At 58.5% G+C, this 20888-nt stretch overlaps 2 protein-coding genes across 2 annotated transcripts in view; one reads left to right on the top strand and one right to left on the bottom strand.

Moving 5' to 3' along the window:
* The window catches only part of lamc1 (laminin, gamma 1), a 481608-nt gene that overhangs the window by 299596 nt on the left and 161124 nt on the right, over positions 1 to 20888 (top strand). The window lies entirely within an intron of this gene.
* The window catches only part of LOC140479496 (general transcription factor IIH subunit 4-like), an 89586-nt gene that overhangs the window by 11686 nt on the left and 57012 nt on the right, over positions 1 to 20888 (bottom strand). Inside the window, exons 8-11 of the mRNA XM_072573328.1 lie at positions 19100 to 19168; positions 4466 to 4549; positions 3058 to 3190; positions 47 to 177 (exon numbers count right to left, since the gene is read on the bottom strand). Coding sequence (XP_072429429.1) covers positions 47 to 177; positions 3058 to 3190; positions 4466 to 4549; positions 19100 to 19168 — 417 coding nt within the window. The remainder of the gene's footprint in view (positions 1 to 46; positions 178 to 3057; positions 3191 to 4465; positions 4550 to 19099; positions 19169 to 20888) is intronic.

Raw genomic sequence — 20888 nt, 5'->3', positions numbered from 1 at the left:
GGTCGGGGGGAGGTGTGAGGCGTGAGGCGTTGGGTTTGCCTGTTACCTGCTCTGCTGTGATGCCGTTTGCGATGGACTGCTGCACGCTCTCCCGGGTCAGCTGCGCAACCACCATGTTGGGGAAGCGATAGAGCATCTCCGAAAACAGGGCGATGAGAGCAAGCTGCAGCTCCGAGTCTACACACGGACGGGGGGGGGGGGGGGGGAGAAGGGAGGGGAGAGAGGGCGAGAGGGGAGGGGAGAGGGGCGAGGGCGAGGGAGGCGAGAGGGGAGGTGGCGAGGGGAGGCGAGAGGGGGAGGGGAGAGGGGGCGAGAGGGGAGGGGAGAGGGGGCGAGAGGGGAGGGGAGAGGGGGCGAGAGGGGAGGGGAGAGGGGGCGAGGGGGGAGGGGAGAGGGGGCGAGGGGGAGGGGGAGGGGGCGAGAGGGGAGGGGCGAGGGGGCGAGAGGGGAGGGGCGAGGGGGCGAGAGGGGAGGGGCGAGGGGGGCGAGAGGGGAGGGGCGAGGGGGCGAGAGGGGGAGGGGCGAGGGGGGCGAGGGGGGAGGGGAGAGGGGGCGAGGGGGGAGGGGAGAGGGGGAGAGGGGGCGAGAGGGGAGGGGCGAGGGGGCGAGAGGGGAGGGGCGAGGGGGCGAGAGGGGAGGGGCGAGGGGGCAGAGGGGAGGGGCGAGGGGGCGGAGAGGGCGAGGGGGCGAGAGGGGAGGGGCGAGGGGGCGAGAGGGGAGGGGCGAGGGGGCGAGGGGAGGGGAGGGGAGAGGGGGCGAGCGAGAGGGGAGGGGCGAGGGGAGCGAGAGGGGAGGGGCGAGGGGGCGAGAGGGGAGGGGAGAGGGGGCGAGGGGGGAGGGGCGAGGGGGCGAGAGGGGAGGGGCGAGGGGGCGAGAGGGGAGGGGCGAGGGGGCGAGAGGGGAGGGGCGAGGGGGCGAGAGGGGAGGGGCGAGGGGGCGAGGGGGAGGGGAGAGGGGGCGAGAGGGGAGGGGCGAGGGGGCGAGAGGGAGGGGCGAGGGGGCGAGAGGGAGGGGCGAGGGGGCGAGAGGGGAGGGGAGAGGGGGCGAGAGGGGAGGGGAGAGGGGGGCGAGAGGGGAGGGGAGAGGGGGCGAGGGGGGCGAGAGGGGAGGGGAGAGGGGGCGAGAGGGGAGGGGCGAGGGGGCGAGAGGGGAGGGGAGAGGGGGCGAGAGGGGAGGGGCGAGGGGGCGAGAGGGGAGGGGCGAGGGGGCGAGAGGGGAGGGGAGAGGGGGCGAGAGAGGAGGGGAGAGGGGCGAGAGGGGAGGGGAGGGAGGGGGGCGAGAGGGGAGGAGAGGGAGAGAGTGGGGGGGGAGGGAGAGGGAGAGGGTGAGGGGGGGAGGGGAGAGGGAGAGGGTGAGAGGGGGGAGAAGGGAGGGTGAGAGGGGGGAGAAGGGAGGGGGAGGGAAAGAGGGAGGGCGAGAGGGAGGGGGGAGTGAGAGGGGGAAAGGGGGGGAGAGAGGGGAGGGGGAGAGAGAGGGGGGAGCGAAAGGGAGAGGGTGAGAAGGGAGGGATAGAGAGAGAGAGGCAGGGGGGAGAGAGGCAGGGGGGGAGAGAGGGAGGGGGGAGAGAGGGAGGGGGGAGAGAGGGAGGGGCAGGAGGGAGAGAGGCAGGGGGGAGAGAGGGAGGGGCAGGAGGGAGAGAGGCAGGGGGGAGAGAGGGAGGGGGGAGAGAGAGGGAGGGGGGAGAGAGGGAGGGGGGAGAGAGGGAGGGGCAGGAGGGGGGGCAGGAGAGGGGGGGGCAGGAGAGGGGGGGCAGGAGAGGGGGGGGGCAGGAGAGGGGGGGGCAGGAGAGGGGGGGGGCAGGAGAGGGGGGGCAGGAGAGGGGGGGGCAGGAGAGGGGGGGGCAGGAGAGGGGGGGGCAGGAGAGGGGGGGGCAGGAGAGGGGAGGCAGGAGAGGGGGAGGCAGGAGAGGGGGAGGCAGGAGAGGGGGGGGCAGGAGGAGGGGGGGGGCAGGAGAGGGGGGGGCAGGAGAGGGGGGGGCAGGAGAGGGGGGGGAGGGGGGGGGCAGGAGAGGGGGGGGAGGCGGCGGGAGGGAGGGGTGGGAGAGGGAGGGGTGGGAGGGAGAAAACAGATTGAGGCTTTCAGTGCACACACCCCGGATTCTTCCCCAAGGACCCCACCCACATCCCACAACTCACCCCAGCACAGGAGGCGAAGGGCCCGCAAGGGAGGCAGGGGGCAGGGAGAGCACCCGAGGGAGGGAGAAGTGAGGAGGGGAAGAGGGGGTGGGGAAAGGGGAAGAGGGGGGGAGGGAAAGGGGGGGGGGGGGGGAGGGGAAGGGGGGGAGGGGAGGGGAAAAGGGGGGACGGGGAGGGGAGGGGAAAAGGGGAAGAGGGGAAGGGGGGAGGAGGGAGGAGGAGGGAGGAGGAGGGGGGTGGGGGGGGAGGAGGGGGGGAGGAGGGGAGGGGGGAGGGGAGGGGGAGGGGAGGAGGGGGGAAGGGGGGGGAAGGGGGGGAAGGGGGGAGGGGGGGAGAGGGGAAGAGGGGGGAGGGGGGGAGAGGGGAAGAGGGGGGGAGGGGAAGAGGGGGAGGGGGAGGGGGAGGGGAAGAGGGGGAGGGGAAGAGGGGGGAGGGGAAGAGGGGGGAGGGGAAGAGGGGGGAGGGGAAGAGGGGGGAGGGGAGAGGGGGGAGGGGAGGGGAAGAGGCGGGGGGGGAGGGGAAGAGGCGGGGGGGAGGGGAAGAGGCGGGGGGAGGGGAAGAGGCGGGGGGGAGGGGAAGAGGCGGGGGGGAGGGGAAGACGGGGGGGGGGAAGGGAAGACGGGGAGGGGAGGGGAAGACGGGGAGGGAAGAGGGGGGAGGGGAGGAGGGTGGAGGGGAAGGTGGGGGAATGGGGGAGGTGAGGTGGGGGGAGGTGAGGAGGGGGGAGGTGAGGAGGGGGGAGGTGAGGAGGGGGGAGGGGAGGAGGGGGGAGGGGAAGAGGGGGGATACAGCGAGCGAGGGAGGGAGGGAGGGGGTGTACAGCGAGGGAGGGAGGGATGGAGGGAGGGGTGTAGAGCACCCAGTGACCACCACCCCCCCAGCCCAGGATGGGTAGAGGGGTGACCTTGTGGAGGAGCCTCACCGGTGTAAGCGTAGACCCTGTAGTTGGTCTCCACGACGATGTATCCCTGACGGTGCACATCCACCGAAGCACCGGAGACTCCGGACGCCAGGTTAATGGCCAAACGGGTGGGATAGAACCGGCGGGACTTACGCTGCAGATAGAGGAAAGGGAGGGGGAGGGGGAGAGAGAGAGAGAGAGAGAGAATACCTTTATCCAAAGTCTGCCACCTTCCCGAACCGATCAGTGCTGTGCTGCCATACTGGGCTGTACCACCACCAACCCACCCACAATATCGTACCTTTATCAGGAGAGTCACAGCAGTGATTGTCCCATGGAATGGGACACTGTGCCCTGTGCTCGGATGGTATAAGACCTGGCCAAACAGTGGGACTTTTGGGATACTGGCAAAGGAGGTTAATGAGGTGTGGGAAGGTTATTCCAAAGGTAAGCACTGAGTTGTAGAACCCCGACAGAGCGAGTGGAGGCTATTCAGCCCATCGAGTCCTGACCGACCCCTCCGAACAGCATCCCACCCAGACCCACACTATACCCTGTAATCACACAGGGAAATCCCATTTATTATCCCCATTGTAGACTGTGCTGTAGGGGTGGTGCAGCAGCTCCGTGGGTTAGCACTGCTGCCTCACGGCGTCAGGGGCCTGGGTTCAATACCAGCCTTGGGGGCGACTGTCTGGGTGGAGTTTGCACATCCTCCCAGTGTCTGCGTGGGTTTCCTCCGGGTGCTCCGGTTTCCTCCCACAGTCCAAAGGTGCGCAGGTTTGGGGGTGGGTTGGCCAAGCTCAATGTAGGGTGGGATGCTCTTCGGAGGGCCCAGTGCGGGGTTTGATGGGCCCAATGGCCTCCACCCGCACTGCAGGAATTCTACAAACCTCAGGGACCCCCGCCCCCCTCCCCCAAGGCATTCCAACGGTGCATTCCTGCCCTCACCTCGCCCCAGTCATTCAGAAGCTTGGTGGTAGAGAGAAGGGGTTAAATGGGATGTTAAGCTTTTTTTTGGGGAGGTGGGGTGGGGGGCTCCAGCACACCCTCTGCCTGTCTGTCCTGCCAGCCACTGACCCAGCGAGGGTTCCCCGTTCACAATGCCCTCTGGTTAAGGGGGTGGGGTCAGCCAGTCCTGTCACTCCACTCGCTATCACCAACACCGACTTGCAACTGGGAATGGTGTAGAGAGAGCCTCACTGTCACTCTCCCAGAGTAGAGGGAGTTGGACTCGGTCCCTCTATTCCCTGCTGAGCTGGGCTGATGACGGAGCAGTCCAAGCACCCTCACCCCCACCCCCACCCCCACCCTCACCCCCACCCTCACCCCCACCCCCCACCCCCACCCTCACCCCCACCCCCACCCTCACCCCTGCCATCGTCAGGTCTGACCCACAGCGAGAGCTGCCCAACCCAGTCACCCTTACCTTCCTCTGGAAGACGAGCCCAAATTCCCTCAGGTGCTGCAGGAAGGTCAGTAGGGAGTCACTCATCCCTTCCACAGAGTAGTCCTGCAGGGAGGCAGACAGGAGCAGTGGTTAGGGCTGGACAGACTGACAGAGGGCCCAGCCACTGGGGAAGGGATGTCACCGGGTGGTCTCACAGCACTGCAGGGACAGAGTCAGGGTCCACACAGTGTGTGTGTGTGTGTGTGTGTGTGTGTGTGTGTGTGTGTGTGTGTGTGTGAGAGAGAGAGAGTGTGTGTGTGTGTGTGTGTGTGTGTGTGGAGAGAGTGAGGCAGAGGGAGAGTGAGAGGGAGAGTGAGGGGGAGACAGAGTGTGAGAGAGACCAGGAGTGTACGTGGAGAGAGACCAGGAGTGTACGTGAGAGCGAGAGCATGAGTGTGCAGGTTCTGCGTGACAGAGTGAGAGAGTCTGAGCGTGTGAGAGAGCCCGAGTGTGCGAGAGCGTGAGTGAGAGGATGTGTGTGAGCAAGTGAGCGTAACAGCATGAGTGAACATGAGAGTGAGCGAGCGGTGAGAGAGTGAGCGTGAGAGAGTGAATGTGAGAGTGAGTGAGCGTGAGAGTGAGTGAGCGTGAGAGTGAGTGAGCGTGAGAGTGAGTGCATGAGACAGTGTGCATGAGAGTGTGCATGAGACAGTGAGTGTGTGAGAGGTGAGCGCGAGAGTGAATGTGAGTGAGTGTGCGTGAGAGTGTGTGAATTTGTGAACGAGCATTAGAAAGTGAGCGTGCGTGAGCGTGTGAGTGAGTTGAGTGTGAGTGTGAGTGTGAGTGTGAGTGTGAGCTGTGAGCGTGAGCGTGAGAGTGAGAGTGAGAGTGAGAGTGAGCGTGAGCGTGAGCGTGAGCGTGAGAGTGAGAGTGAGAGTGAGAGTGAGCGTGAGCGTGAGCGTGAGCGTGAGCGTGAGCGTGAGAGTGAGAGTGAGAGTGAGAGTGAGCGTGAGAGTGAGCGTGAGAGTGAGCGTGAGAGTGAGAGTGAGAGTGAGCGTGAGAGAGAGCGTGAGAGAAGAGAGTGAGAGAGAGAGTGAGCGTGAGAGTGAGCGTGAGAGAGTGAGAGTGAGAGTGAGCGTGAGCGTGAGAGTGAGCGTGAGAGTGAGCGTGAGAGTGAGCGTGGAGAGTGAGAGTGTGAGTGTGAGTGAGCGTGAGAGTGAGAGTGAGAGTGAGAGTGAGAGTGAGCGTGAGAGTGAGAGTGAGCGTGAGAGTGAGCGTGAGAGTGAGCGGTGAGCGTGTGAGCGTGTGAGCGTGGTGAGTGAGCTGTGAGCGTGTGAGAGTGCGTGAGAGTGAGGAGTGCGTGAGAGAGTGAGAGTGCGTGAGAGAGTGAGAGTGCGTGAGAGAGTGAGAGTGCGTGAGAGAGAGTGCGTGAGAGAGAGTGAGAGAGTGAGAGTGCGTGAGAGAGTGAGAGTGCGTGAGAGAGAGAGTGCGTGAGAGAGTGAGAGAGTGAGAGTGAGAGTGCGTGAGAGTGAGAGTGCGTGAGAGTGAGAGTGCGCGTGGAGAGAGAGAGAGAGAGAGAGTGCGTAAGAGAGAGTGCGCGAGAGAGCGAGTGCGCGTGAGAGAGTGCGCGTGAGAGAGTGCGCGTGAGAGAGTGCGCGTGAGAGATGTGCGCGTGAGAGAGTGCGCGTGAGAGAGTGCGCGTGAGAGAGTGCGCGTGAGAGAGTGCGCGTGAGAGAGTGCGCGTGAGAGAGTGCGCGTGAGAGAGTGCGCGTGAGAGAGAGAGTGCGTGAGGAGAGGCGAGAGAGAGTGCGTGAGAGAGAGAGTGCGTGAGAGAGAGAGTGCGTGAGAGAGAGAGTGCGGGAGAGAGAGAGGTGCGGGAGAGAGAGAGTGCGGGAGAGAGAGTGTGCGAGAGAGAGTGAGAGTGAATATGAGTGTGCATGAGTGAGTGAGCATGAGAGAGAGTGTGCGGGAGCGAGTGAGTGAATGAATGTGAGTGAGTGAGCTTGACAGTGAGTCTGCGTGAGTGAGTGAATGGGAGTGAGTCTGCGTGAGTGAGTGAGCATGAGAGTGAGTGATTGTGAGTGAGCATGAGTGTGTGCATGAGTGAGTGAGTGTGCGTGAGATTGTGTGAGTGAATGTGAGTGTGCGTGAGAGCGTGAGCGTGTGGTGAGACTGAGCGTGCGTGAGAGAGTGAAGTGTGCGTGAGAGTGAGTGAGCGTGAGAGCGTAAGTGAATGTGAATGAGTGTACGTGAACAAATGTGAGTGAGTGAGCGTGAGTGAGTGAGAGAGAGTGAATGTGAGTGTGCATGAGAGTGAGAGTGTGCGTGAGAGAGGGCGCGTGACTATGCGAGTGTGTGTGAGAGTGAGTGAGTGCGCATGAGAGCGCGAGTGAATGCGAGTGTGCATGAGTGTGTGAATGTAAGCGAGTGTGCGTGTGGTGCACGAGAGTATGAGTGAATGTGTGCATGAGTGATTGTGAGTGAGTATGGTTGTGAGTGAGTGTGCGTGAGGGTGCATGAGAGTGAGTGATGTGTGAGTGTGCATTAGTGAGTGAGCATGAGTGAGTGAGCATGAGTGAGTGAGCGTGAGTGAGTGAATGTGAGTGAGGAGAGTGAGCGAATGTGAGTGAGAGAAGTGAGCGTGAGAGAGTGAGCGTGAGAGAGAGTGAGTGTGAGAGCGTGAGTGAATGGGAGTGAGTGTGCGTGAGAGTGAGTGTGAATGTGAGTGAGTGAGTGAATGTAAGTGTACGTGAGTGAGTGAGCGTGAGACTGTGAGAGCGTGAGTGTGCATGAGAGAGTGAATGTGAGTGTGAGAGTGAGTGCACGAGTGTGAGTGAGAGTGAGTGCGCGTGAGAGAGTGAGTGTACGTGAGTGAAGTGAGCGTGAGAGTGTGAGTGTATGTGAGTGAGCGTGGGTGAGCGTGAGCGAGGTGAGCATGAGAGTGAGTGTGTAAGCGAGGAGAGCGCATGCGTGAGAGCGTGAGTGTGCGTGAGTGTGTGCGAGTGAGTGAATGTGGAGTGAGTGTGCGTGAGAGAGTGAGGTGTACGAGAGCATGAGTGAATGTGAGTGAGCGTGAGCGTTAGCGTGAGTGAGTGTGTGTGAGAATGAGTGAGCGTGACAGAGTGAGTGAATGTGAGTGAGCATGAGAGAGTGAGTGGTGCGTGACAGCGTAAGTGAATGGGAATGAGTGTGCGTGAGTGTGTGTGTGAGAGCGTGAGTGAATGCGAGTGAGTGTGCGTGAGTGTGAGTGAATGTGTGAGTGAGCGTGAGACAGTGAGTGTGCGTGAGAGCGTGAATGAATGTGAGTGAGTCAGTGAGTGTGAGAGTGTGCATGAGAGCGTGAGTGAATGTGATGTGAGTGTGAGAGAGAGAGAGAGAGCTTGAGAGCGTGAACGAATGCGAGAGTGAGTGTGAGTGAGCGAGCATGAGAGTGAGGTGAGCGTGAGAGTGTGTGAGAGCACGAGTGAATGTGTGAGTATGCGTGAGAGTGAGCGTATGAGACTGTGAGCGAGTGAATGTGGGAGAGGTGAGCGAGTGTGAGAATGAGTAAGCGTGAATGAGCGTGAGAGTGTGCGAGTGAGTGAGCGAGAGAGCGACCGTGAGAGAGTTGAGCGAGAGCGAGAGCACGTGTTTGAGTGTGCGTGTTTGAGTGTGCGTGCAAGTGAGCGTGAGTGAGTGAGTGAATGTGAGTGAGCATGCGTGAATGCATGAATGTGCCGATAGCGTGAGTGAATGTGTGTGCGCGTGAGAGTGAAAGTGAGTAAGTGTGAGAGAATTTGTGCATAAGTGAGTGAGTGTACGTGAGACTATGAGTGAATGTGAGTGTGTGTGAGTGAGGGAGTGAGCGTGAGAGAGTGAGCGAATGTGGGTCAGTTAGCGTGAGAGAAAGTGTGCGTAAGAGTGAGTGAATGCGAGTGTGCGTGACAGCGTTAGTGAATGTGAGTGAGTGTGCGAGAGAGTGTGCGCGTGAGAGCGAGGTGAATGTGTGAGTGAGCATGAGACAGCGAGCGTGAGAGCGAGTAAATGCGAGTGAGCGAGTAAATGCGAGTGAGTGTGCGTGTGTGAATGTGTGAGTGAGCGTGAGACAGTGAGTGAGCGTGAGAACGTGAGTGAATGTGAGTGAGTCAGTGAGTGTGAGAGTGTGTGTGACAGCGTGAGTGAATGTGAGTGAGTGTGAGAGAGAGAGAGAGAGCTTGAGAGCGTGAACGAATGCGAGAGAGAGCGTGAGTGAGCGAGCATGAGAGTGAATGAGCGTGAGAGAGTGAGTGTGAGAGAGTGAGCGTGAGAGTGAATGTGAGAGTGTGAGAGAGGCGTGAGTGAATGTGAGTGAATGTGAGTGAGTGAGCGAGAGGTTGCGTGAGAGTGTGAGTGAATGTGAGAGTGAGCGTGAGAGAGTGAGTGAGCGTAAGTGACTGAGTGAGCGTGACAGTGTGTGTGTGTGAATGTGAGTATGAGAGAGAGTGAGTGTGCGAGAGAGTTGTGCGAGAGAGTGTGCGTGAGAGTGTGCGTGAGAGTGTGCGTGAGAGTGTGCGTACGTGAGTGAGTGCGCGTGAGCGTGAGAGAATGAGAGTGAGTGAGCGTGAGAGAATGAGAGTGAGTGAGCGTGAGAGAATGCGAGTGAGTGAGTGTGCGAGAGCGTGAGTGAATGTGAGTGTGAGCGTGGGAGGAGTGTGTGTAAGAGCGTGAGTGAATGTTAGTGAGTGTGCGTGAGACAGTGAGAGTGTGAGTGTGTGCGTGAGTGTGTGCGTGAGTATGTGCATGAGTGTGTGAGAGCACAAGTGAATGTGTGAGTGTGCGAGAGAGTGAGCGTGTGAGACTGTGAGCGAGTGAGTGTGGGAGAGTGAGTAAGCGTGAATGAGCGAGAGAGCGTGCATGAGAGAGAGCGTGCGTGAGAGAGAGCGTGCGTGAGAGAGAGCGTGCGTGAGAGAGAGCGTGCGTGAGAGAGAGCGTGCGTGTTTGAGCGTGCGTGTTTGAGCGTGCGTGTTTGAGCGTGCGTGTTTGAGCATGCGTGTTTGAGCGTGCGTGCAAGTGAGAATGAGTGAGTGAGCGTGAGAGAATGCGCGTGCGTGAGTGAGTGAATGGGAGCGAGTGTGAGAGAGAGGGTGCGTGAGAGCGTGAGTGAATGTGAGTGAGTGTGAGAGTGTGCGTGAGAGCGTGAGTGAATGTGTGAGTGAGCGTGAGACAGTGAGCGAGCGTGAGAGCGAGAGTGTGCGTGAGAGCGTGAGTGAATGTGAGTGAGTGTGAGAGTGTGCGTGAGAGCGTGAATGAATGTGAGTGAGTCAGTGAGTGTGAGAGTGTGCATGAGAGCGTGAGTGAATGTGAGTGAGTGTGAGAGTGTGCGTGAGAGCGTGAGTGAATGTGTGAGTGAGCGTGAGACAGTGAGCGAGCGTGAGAGCGAGAGTGTGCGTGAGAGCGTGAGTGAATGTGAGTGAGTGTGAGAGTGTGCGTGAGAGCGTGAGTGAATGTGAGTGAGTGTGAGAGAGAGAGAGAGCTTGAGAGCGTGAGCGAATGCGAGAGTGAGCGTGAGCGAGTGAGCATGAGTGAGAGTGAGTGAGCATGAGAGAGTGAGCGTGAGAGAGTGAGCGAGAGAGCGTGAGAGAGTGAGCGAGTGAGCATGAGTGAGAGTGAGTGAGCGTGAGAGAGTGAGCGCGAGAGAGCGCGCGAGAGAGAGCGCGAGAGAGAGCGCGAGAGAGAGCGCGAGAGAGAGCGCAGAGAGAGAGCGCGAGAGAGCGCGCGAGAGAGCGCGCGAGAGAGCGCGCGAGAGAGAGCGCGAGAGAGAGCGCGAGAGAGAGCGCGAGAGAGCGCGCGAGAGAGAGCGCGCGAGAGAGCGCGCGAGAGAGAGCGCGAGAGAGAGCGCGAGAGAGCGCGCGAGAGAGAGCGCGAGAGAGAGCGCGAGAGAGAGCGCGAGAGAGAGCGCGCGAGAGAGCGCGCGAGAGAGCGCGAGAGAGAGCGCGAGAGAGAGAGCGCGAGAGAGAGCGCGAGAGAGAGCGCGAGAGAGAGCGCGAGAGAGAGCGCGAGAGAGAGCGCGAGAGAGAGCGCGAGAGAGAGCGCGAGAGAGAGCGCGAGAGCGCGCGAGAGAGAGCGCGAGAGAGAGCGCGAGAGAGAGCGCGAGAGAGCGCGAGAGAGAGCGCGAGAGCGCGCGAGAGCGTGAGTGAATGTGAGTGAGTGAGCGAGAGTGTACGTGAGAGTGTGAGTGAGCGTGAGAGTGTGAGTGAGCGTGAGAGTGTGAGTGAGCATGAGAGTGAGTGAGCGTAAGTGACTGTGAGTGAGCGTGACAGAGAGTGAGCATGACAGTGAGTGAGTGAATGTGAGTGAGTGTGAGAGTGTGCGTGAGAGCGTGAGTGAATGCAAGTGAGTGTGCGTGAGAGTGAGTAAATGTGTGAGTGAGCGTGAGACAGTGAGTGTGCGTGAGAGCGTGAGTGAATGCAAGTGAGTGTGCGTTGAGAGTGAGTAAATGTGTGAGTGAGCGTGAGACAGTGAGTGTGCGTGAGAGCGTGAATGAATGTGAGTGAGTCAGTGAGTGTGAGAGTGTGCATGAGAGCGTGAGTGAATGTGAGTGAGTGTGAGAGAGAGAGAGAGAGCTTGAGAGCGTGAGCGAATGCGAGAGTGAGCATGAGTGAGTGAGCATGAGTGAGAGTGAGTGAGCGTGAGCGAGAGAGCGAGAGAGAGAGAGCGCGCGAGAGAGCGCTCGAGAGAGAGCGCGAGAGAGAGAGCGCGAGAGAGAGAGCGCGAGAGAGAGAGCGCGAGAGAGAGAGCGCGAGAGAGAGAGCGCGAGAGAGAGAGCGCGAGAGAGAGAGAGAGCGCGCGAGAGAGAGCGCGAGAGAGAGAGCGCGAGAGAGAGAGCGCGAGAGAGAGAGCGCGAGAGAGAGAGCGCGAGAGAGAGCGCGAGAGAGAGCGCGAGAGAGTAAGTGAATGTGAGTGAATGTGAGTGAATGTGAGTGAGTGAGCGAGAGTGTACGTGAGAGTGTGAGTGAGCATGAGAGTGAGTGAGCGTAAGTGACTGTGAGTGAGCGTGACAGAGAGTGAGCATGACAGTGAGTGAGAGAGTGAGTGAATGTGAGTGAGCATGAGTGAGCGTGACAGTGTGTGTGACAGTGAGTGAGCGTGAGAGAATGCGAGTGTGCGAGCATGAGTGTGAGTGAGTGTGCGAGAGCGTGAGTGTATGAGAGTGTGTGAGAGCACGAGTGAATGTGTGAGTATGCGTGAGAGTGAGCGTATGAGACTGTGAGCGAGTGAATGTGGGAGAGTGAGCGAGTGTGAGAATGAGTAAGCGTGAATGAGCGTGAGAGTGTGCGAGTGAGTGAGCGAGAGAGCGACCGTGAGAGAGTGAGCGAGAGCGAGAGCACGTGTTTGAGTGTGCGTGTTTGAGTGTGCGTGCAAGTGAGCGTGAGTGAGTGAGTGAATGTGAGTGAGCATGCGTGAATGCATGAATGTGCGATAGCGTGAGTGAATGTGTGTGCGCGTGAGAGTGAAAGTGAGTAAGTGTGAGAGAATTTGTGCATAAGTGAGTGAGTGTACGTGAGACTATGAGTGAATGTGAGTGTGTGTGAGTGAGGGAGTGAGCGTGAGAGAGTGAGCGAATGTGGGTCAGTTAGCGTGAGAGAAAGTGTGCGTAAGAGTGAGTGAATGCGAGTGTGCGTGACAGCGTTAGTGAATGTGAGTGAGTGTGCGAGAGAGTGTGCGCGTGAGAGCGAGTGAATGTGTGAGTGAGCATGAGACAGCGAGCGTGAGAGCGAGTAAATGCGAGTGAGTGTGCGTGTGTGAATGTGTGAGTGAGCGTGAGACAGTGAGTGAGCGTGAGAACGTGAGTGAATGTGAGTGAGTCAGTGAGTGTGAGAGTGTGTGTGACAGCGTGAGTGAATGTGAGTGAGTGTGAGAGAGAGAGAGAGAGCTTGAGAGCGTGAACGAATGCGAGAGAGAGCGTGAGTGAGCGAGCATGAGAGTGAATGAGCGTGAGAGAGTGAGTGTGAGAGAGTGAGCGTGAGAGTGAATGTGAGAGTGTGAGAGAGCGTGAGTGAATGTGAGTGAATGTGAGTGAGTGAGCGAGAGGTTGCGTGAGAGTGTGAGTGAATGTGAGAGTGAGCGTGAGAGAGTGAGTGAGCGTGACTGTGAGTGAGCATGATTGTGTGTGTGTGTGAATGTGAGTGAGTATGAGAGAGAGTGTGTGCGAGTGAGCGTGCGAGTGAGCGTGCGAGAGTGAGCGAGCGTGAGAGAATGCGAGTGAGTGAGCATGAGAGTGAGTGAGTGTGCGAGAGCGTGAGTGAATGTGAGTGAGTGCGCTGAGAGGGTGAGCCAGCATGAGAGAGAGAGTGAATGTGAGTGTGAGCGTGGGGAGGAGTGTGTGTAACAGCGTGAGTGAATGTTAGTGAGTGTGCGTGAGACAGTGAGAGTGTGAGCGTGTGCATGAGTGTGAGAGAGTGTGTGAGAGCACGAGTGAATGTGTGAGTGTGCGTGAGAGTGAGTGTGTGAGACTGTGAGCGAGTGAGTGTGGGAGAGTGAGTGAGCGTGAGTGTGTAAGTGTGAATGAGCGTGAGAGTGAGCGAGAGAGTGACCGTGAGAAAGAGAGAGAGAGAGCGTGAGGAGAGAGAGAGAGAGAGCGTGAGAGAGAGAGAGCGTGAGAGAGAGAGAGCGTGAGAGAGAGAGAGCGTGAGAGAGAGAGAGCGTGAGAGAGAGAGAGAGCGTGAGAGAGAGAGCGTGAGAGGGAGAGAGCGTGAGAGAGCGAGCGTGCGTGAGAGCGAGCGTGCGTGAGCGTGCGTGCAAGTGAGAGTGAGTGAGTGAGCGTGAGAGAGTGTGCGTGCGTGAGTGAGTGAATGGGAGTGAGCGAGCGTGAGAGAGAGCGTGCGTGAGAGAGAGCGTGCGTGAGAGAGAGCGTGCGTGAGAGAGAGCGTGCGTGAGAGAGAGCGTGCGTGAGAGAGAGCGTGCGTGAGAGAGTGAGCATGCGTGAATGCGTGAATGTGCGATAGCGTGAGTGAATGTGTGTGCGCGTGAGAGAGTGAAAGTGAGTAAGCGTGAGAGTTTGTGCGTGAGTGAGTGAGTGTACGTGAGACTATGAGTGAATGTGAGTGTGCGTGAGTGAGGGAATGTGCGTGAGTGAGGGAATGTGCGTGAGTGAGGGAATGTGGGTCAGTGAGCGTGAGAGTGAGTGTGCGTAAGAGTGAGTGAATGAGAGTGTGCGTGACAGCGTTAGTGAATGTAAGTGAGTGTGCGAGAGAGTGTGCGTGAGAGCGTGAGTGAATGCGTGAGTGAGCGTGAGACAGTGAGCGAGAGTGTGCGTGAGAGCGTGAGTGAATGTGAGTGAGTGAGTGAGCGTGAGAGAATGCGAGTGAGCGAGCATGAGAGTGAGTATGCGAGAACGTGAGTGAATGTGAGTGAGTGCGCGAGAGAGGGTGAGCCAGCATGAGAGAGTGAGTGAATGTGAGTGTGAGCGTGAGAGTGTGCATGAGTGTGTGTGTGTGTGAGAGCGAGTGAATGTGTGAGTGCTTGAGAGAGCGAGTGTGAGAGACTGAGAGACTGTGAGCGAGTGAGTGTGCGAGAATGAGCAAGCGTGAGTGAGCAAGCGTGAATGAGTGAGAGTGTGCGTGAGCGTGAGAGCGAGAGCAAGTGTGAGAGAGTGAGTGAGAGTGAGTGCGTGAGTGAGTGAGTAGTGTGAGAGTGGGAGACTGGGAGAGTGTGTGTAAGAGAGTGAGCGTGAGAGAGTGTGAGAGCAAGTGAGAGTGTGAGCGAGTGAGAGTGCGAGCGAGTGAGCGAGAGTAAGTGTGAGCGTGAGAGTGTGCGCGAGAGAGTCTGAGAGAGAGTGAGAATCAGAGAGTGAGAGCGAGAGAGAGAGTGAGCGTGCATGAGAGCATGAATGAATGAGTGTGCGTGAGAATGAGTGAATGTGTGTGTGCGTGAGTGTGAGAGTGTGCCTGACAACGAGAGAGAGTGTGAGAGTGTGAGCAAGAGTAAGCATGAGTGAATGTGAGTGAGTGAGTGAGTGAGCATGAGTGTGTGTGTGAGTGAGCATGAATAAGCGTGAGTGTGTGAGAGAGTGAGAGAGTGAGAGTGAGAGAGAGTGTGAGTGTGTGAGAGAGAGCGAGAGAGTAGTGTGAGAGTGTGAGCGGAGTGTGTGTGAGTGGTGCGTGAGTGAGTAGTGTGAGCGAGAGCGTGTGAGCGAGAGCGTGTGAGCGAGAGAGTGTGTGAGTGTGAGAGTGAAAGTGGGTGTGAGAGTGTGTGAGTGTGTGAGTGCGAGAGTGAAAGTGGGTGTGAGAGTGAGTGAGTGAGTGAGAGTGTGTGAGTGAGTGTGCGTGAGAGAGTGTGCGTGAGAGAGTGTGCTCCTTGTTCTAACTTTGAGTCATAGAAGCACGAGAGCGGGAAGCTGGCCATTTGGCCCATCAAGTTGACGCCGAGCCACTGAAGAACATCTCACCCAGACCATGTGGAATGAATGGCACTACATAAACGAAAGTGTTTCTGACTGCAGTGCTCCCAGAGCACCACGCCCCACACCCCCTGGCCCCTTAGTGTCAATGATTGAACCCTCGTACAGGAGTACGGGAACTGAAACAATCAGACTCCCAAGGACACGCCGGAAAGCTGGGCACACTGACCAACGCTCCCTCTGAAAGGGCGAGCTGGGGAGTAGGCCCAGCTGCCTGTGGCCAAAGCCCACTGGGTCAATGAACCCAGTTACAATGTGCAGAGGGCTTTGACCATTTTAACCACCTCGGTCAACTCAACGGGAAACTCCCAAAAAGCAACCACTGCTCACTCTGACCTCGCACGGACAAAAGGGGCAGCCCTTTAGAATCGTGCCATCCCTACAGTGCAGTAACAGGCCCTTCGGCCCAACAAGAAACACACTGACCCTCTGAAGAGCAACCCACCCAGACCCATTCCCCTCCCCTCCCCTATTACTCGACATTTAATCCTGACTGATGCACCTAACCTGCACATCCCTGGGCACTGTGGGACAATTTAGCACGGCCAATCCACCCTAACCTGCACATCCCTGGGCACTGTGGGACAATTTAGCACGGCCAATTCACCCTAACCTGCACATCCCTGGGAACTGTGGGACAATTTAGCACGGCCAATCCACCCTAACCTGCACATCCCTGGGCACTATGGGACAATTTAGCACGGCCAATCCACCCTAACCTGCACATCTTTGGACTGTGGGAGGAAACCGGAGCACCCGGAGGAAACCCACGCAGACACGGGGAGAATGTGCAAACTCCACAAAGACAGTCGCCCGAGGCTGGGATCAAACCCGGGTCCCTGGCACCGGGAGGCAGCAGGGCTAACCACTGTGCCACCGTGTCGCACCAACAACATGGAGGACAGATGAGGAAGACCTGGGGTTATTTGTCATGCACCTCTCCCCAACCCTGATGATTGAAAATACTGAGTACAGACACCGCTGAAGAGAACGTTCACTGTCTCAGCCAAGGCCAAGAGGTTTCTGAACAGCGTGTAGCTGCCGAAGAGATCTCTTCACTCTGATCCGATGAACTGCACTCACGACTCAGACAGGACAAGAACGCTGACACTCAGTTACCTCAGAAAGGGCTCCTTAATGCAATACTGCTCCCATTAACTTTGTTAGGCCAGACCGCAGATCGATGGGAATCAGCTGCAGTTACTGGGGGAAAACGGCCAAGTCTGTGAGATATTCCAGCCCCTTAACGCCAATTACCAACACCGGAAAATTCCCAAACAGCTCAGTCTTCTGACTGTCCACTGCCTGCAGCATTCCCTGAACAACAGCCTCTTCCCTCCCTCCATCTACCCACAGCTCCTGCTCACCCCCTCTCTCTGTCCCCCTCATTCCCCCTCTCCCTCCCTGTACCCACAGCTCACTGCCTCACCCGTCTCTCTCTGTCCCCCTCGTTCCCCCTCTCCCTCCCTCCCTGTACCCACAGCTCACTGCCTCACCCCCTCTCTCTGTCCCCCTCATTCACCCCTCTCCCTCCCTCCATCTACCCACAGCTCACTCCCTCACCCCCTCTCTCTGTCCCCCTCATTCACCCCTCTTCCTCCCTCCATCTACCCACAGCTCACTCTCTCACCCCCTCTCTCTGTCCCCCTCGTTCACCTCTCCCGTCCCTGTACCCACAGCTCACTCTCTCACCCCCCTCTCTCTGTCCCCCTCGTTCCCCCTCTCCCTCCCTCTCTGTTTACCCACAGCTCACTCCCTCACCCCCTCTCTCTGTCCCCCTCATTCCCCCTCTCCCTCCCTCCCTGTACCACAGCTCACTCCCTCACCCCATCTCTGTCCCCCTCATTCCCCCCTCTCCCTTCCCTCAGTTTACCCACAGCTCACTCCCTCACCCCCTCTCTCTGTCCCCCTCATTCACCCTCTCCCTCCCTCCATCTACCCACAGCTCACCCCCTCTCTCTGTCCCCCTCTCCCTGCTTCACCCCCTCTCTCTGTCCCCCTCATTCCCCCTCTCCCTCCCTCCCTCCGTTTACCACAGCTCACTCCCTCACCCCCCCCTCTCTCTGTCCCCCTCGTTCCCCCTCTCCCTCCCTCCATCTACCCACAGCTCACTCCCTCACCCCCTCTCTCTGTCCCCCCTCATTCCCCCTCTCCCTCCCTCCATCTACCCACAGCTCACTCCCTCACCCCCCCTCTCTGTCCCCCTCATTCCCCCTCTCCCTCCCTCCATCTACCCACAGCTCACTCCCTCACCCCCTCTCTCTGTCCCCCTCGTTCACCTCTCCCTCCTGTACCCACAGCTCACTCCCTCAACCCCCTCTCTGTCCCCCCTCATTCCCCCTCTCCCTCCCTGTACCCACAGCTCACTCCCTCACCCCCTCTCTGTCCCCCTCTCCTTCCCCCCCTCCCTGTACCCACAGCTCACTGCCTCACCCCCCTCTCTGTCCCCCCTCATTCCCCCTCTCCCTCCCTCCCTCAGTTTACCCACAGCTCACTCCCTCACTCCCCTCTCTCTGTCCCCCTCGTTCCCCCCTCTCCCTCCCTCCCTGTACCCACAGCTCACTCCCTCACCCCCTCTCTCTGTCCCCCTCATTCACCCCTCTCCCTCCCTCCATCTACCCACAGCTCACTCCCTCACCCCCTCTCTCTGTCCCCCTCATTCCCCCTCTCCCTCCCTGTACCCACAGCTCACTGCCTCACCCCCTCTCTCTGTCCCCCCTCATTCCCCCTCTCCCTCCCTCCCTCAGTTTACCCACAGCTCACTCCCTCACCCCCCTCTCTCTGTCCCCCTCATTCCCCCTCTCCCTCCCTCCCTGTACCCACAGCTCACTGCCTCACCCCCTCTCTCTGTCCCCCTCGTTCCCCCTCTTTCTCTGGGTCCTCTCCATCTGCTGAGACTCAGCAGAGCTCCCCCCTCCGCCCGTCCCCTCCACCTCCACCCCCCCCCACCCCCCCCTCCACCTCCACCCCCCCCCCCCTCCGTGTTCGTGACCTTTTGGGGTGTGAAATGCTATCAGCAGCAGGTACACTGTACCACTGCAGCCCAAGAGCACAGCTCAAAGTGAGATCCTGTGGAGACTCAGGAATACACTGGCCTTTCCATCACTGAGCTCGGTCAGACACCTGCCTCTCAAACAGCACCATCCCCACCCCCTACACAGTACACCATCCCGATGCCTTTTAAATGTTGTAATTGTACCAGCCTCCACCACATCCTCTGGCAGCTCATTCCATACACACACCACCCCCTGGGTGAAAAAGTTGCCCCTTAGGTCTCTTTATATCTTTTCCCTCTCACCCCTAAACCTATGCCCTCTAGTTCTGGACTCCCCCCACCCCAGGGAAAAGACTTTGTCTATTTATCCGATCCATGCCCCTCATGATTTTATAAACCGCTCTAAGGTCACCCCTCAGCCTCCAAAGCTCCAGGGAAAACAGCCCCAGTCTATTCAGCCTCTCCCTGTAGCTCAAACCCTCCAACCCTGGCAACATCCTTGTAAATCTTTTCTGAACCCTTTCAAGTTTCACAACATCCTTCCTACAGCAGGGAGACCCGAACTGAATACAGTATTCCAAAAGTGACCTGACCAATGTACAGCCGCAACATGACCTCCCTGGGGTGGCACGGTGGCACAGTGGTTAGCACTGCTGCCTCACAGCACCAGGGACCCTGGTTCGACCCACCCTCGGGCGACTCTGTGTGGAGTTTGCACATTCTCCCCGTGTCTGCGTGGGTTTCCTCCGGCTGCTCCGGTTTCCTCCCACAGTCCAAAGACGTGCAGGTTAGGGGGGGATTGGCCGTGGGAAATTACCCTGTAGTGGTGGGTGCATGAGTCAGGGGGAGATGGGTTACTCTTCGGAGGGTCTGTGTTTCCACACTGTCAGGGAACTAATCGCATCCAACTCCTGTACTCAATGTACTGACCAAGAAGGGTTAAAACGCCTTCTTCATTACCCTGTCTGCACTTGTAAGGAACTGTGTACCTGTCCCCCCCCACCCCCCCACTTTGTTATATTATAATGTTTGAAATTAAGCCGCGGGATCATTTACATCTGCCCCACAAGGTAGACGGGCCGAAGAGTTGAAAACCCCATCCTGAAAGATGCTGCTGGGGGCAGCTCCCCCTCCCCACAGCGTTAGCCTGGGCTGCCCCTGTTCAGAGGTGGAAGAGCTGTCTCCACCCCGATGGTTCGGTCAGCTTCCAACTCCCAGATGTCGTGGGTGCAGGCAGCATTTCTCTCTCCCTCTCTCTCACCTTGCCCAGTGTGGAGAAGCTGAGCTGGAACACAAAGGACAGGATCTCAACCAGGTCCATGCTGCGAGACTGTGGGGGAAGAGGGTGGGGGGGGGGGAAAGAGAGAGAGAGAGAGAGAGAGAGACAGACAGACAGACAGACAGGAGGCAGACAGAGTCACAGAGTGAGAGACAGACAGACAGACAGACAGGAAGAGAGAGAGAGAGACAGAGACAGAGAGAGAGACAGAGACAGAGAGAGAGAAAGAGACAGAGAGAAAGAGACAGAGAGAAAGAGACAGAGAGAAAGAGACAGAGAGAAAGAGACAGAGAGACAGGAAAAGAGACAGAGAGAAAGAGACAGGAAGAGAGACAGGAAGAGAGACAGGAAGAGAGACAGGAAGAGAGACAGGAAGAGAGACAGGAAGAGAGACAGGAAGAGAGACAGGAAGAGAGACAGGAAGAGAGACAGAGAGAGAGACAGACAGAGAGTGACAGAGACAGAGAGCGACAGAGACAGATAGAGAGAGACAGAAACAGATAGAGATAGACAGAGACAGAAAGAGAGAGAGAGAGCGAGAGAGAGAGCGAGAGAGAGAGCGAGAGAGAGAGCGAGAGAGAGAGAGAGACAGAGCGAGAGAAAGAGAGACAGAGAGACAGAGCGAGACACAGAGAGAGAGAGACAGAGAGAGACAGACACAGATAGAGAGAGACAGACAGAGACAGAGCGAGACACAGAGAGAGAGACAGAGAGAGAGAGACAGAGACAGATAGAGAGAGACAGAGACAGATAGAGACAGAGACAGATAGAGACAGAGAGAGAGAGACAGAGAGAGAGAGACAGAGAGAGAGAGAAAGAGAGAGAGAGAAAGAGAGAGAGAGAGAAAGAGAGACAGAGACAGAGAGACAGAGACAGAGAGACAGAGACAGAGAGACAGAGACCAGAGACAGAGAGAGATAGAGAGAGAGATAGAGAGAGACAGAGACAGAGACAGAGACAGAGACAGAGACAGAGACAGAGAGAGCGAGCGAGAGCGAGCGAGAGCGAGAGCGAGGAGCGAGACAGAGACAGAGTGACAGACAGAGAGACAGAGAGAGACAGAGAGAGAGACAGAGAGAGAGACAGAGAGAGACAGAGAGAGAGACAGAGAGAGAGACAGAGAGAGAGACAGAGAGAGAGACAGAGAGAGAGACAGAGACAGAGACAGAGACAGAGAGATCAGTGAGAAACACCGAAGTCAGACTTGTCGAACGGATCCACGCTCCAATTCCTGTCACTGGCGGCCTGTCCGCGACAGCTCCCCCCTCACCACGCCCGCGCTGTGTTTCCTGAACTTCCTGTCCAGCTCCCAGAGTGAACCCAAAGGGCATCAATAAAGTGTGGCACTGGAAAGGCCTGGCAGGTCAGGCAGCATCCCAGGAGCAGGAAAGTCGGCACGCTGCCTGACCCCGCTGTGCTCTCTACAGCGTCATACTCCACGGTCGACCCCGAACCCCTGGCGACCCCCCGAACGCGAGGGGATTCTGGCAGCACCGAGCAGAAAGGGCACCCCGCACACCCGAACATCCACGTTCCCTCCAGTCCCGACAGAGGGAAGGCCGAAGAGCCCCTGGTTTCGGTCCCCGGTTCCCCAACACCGTCGCCAGGCCTTGAAACGCCAACCCGTGCTCTCTCTCTCTCTCTCTCTGCGCGGAGCTGGTGGGGGTTTCTCTGGCAACCTCTGCTCCCTGCCTCCCAGCACAGACTGAGTGAGACATGACCACTCAGAGAGCCACTAAGAGACTTCTGGGAGCACTGGGGCCAAGTGCAG

The sequence above is a fragment of the Chiloscyllium punctatum genome, chromosome 7, assembly GCF_047496795.1.
Source record: "Chiloscyllium punctatum isolate Juve2018m chromosome 7, sChiPun1.3, whole genome shotgun sequence".
NCBI lineage: Eukaryota > Metazoa > Chordata > Chondrichthyes > Orectolobiformes > Hemiscylliidae > Chiloscyllium > Chiloscyllium punctatum.
The sequence above is the reverse complement of the archived record's forward strand: the minus strand, read 5'-3'. Positions and strand labels throughout refer to the sequence as shown.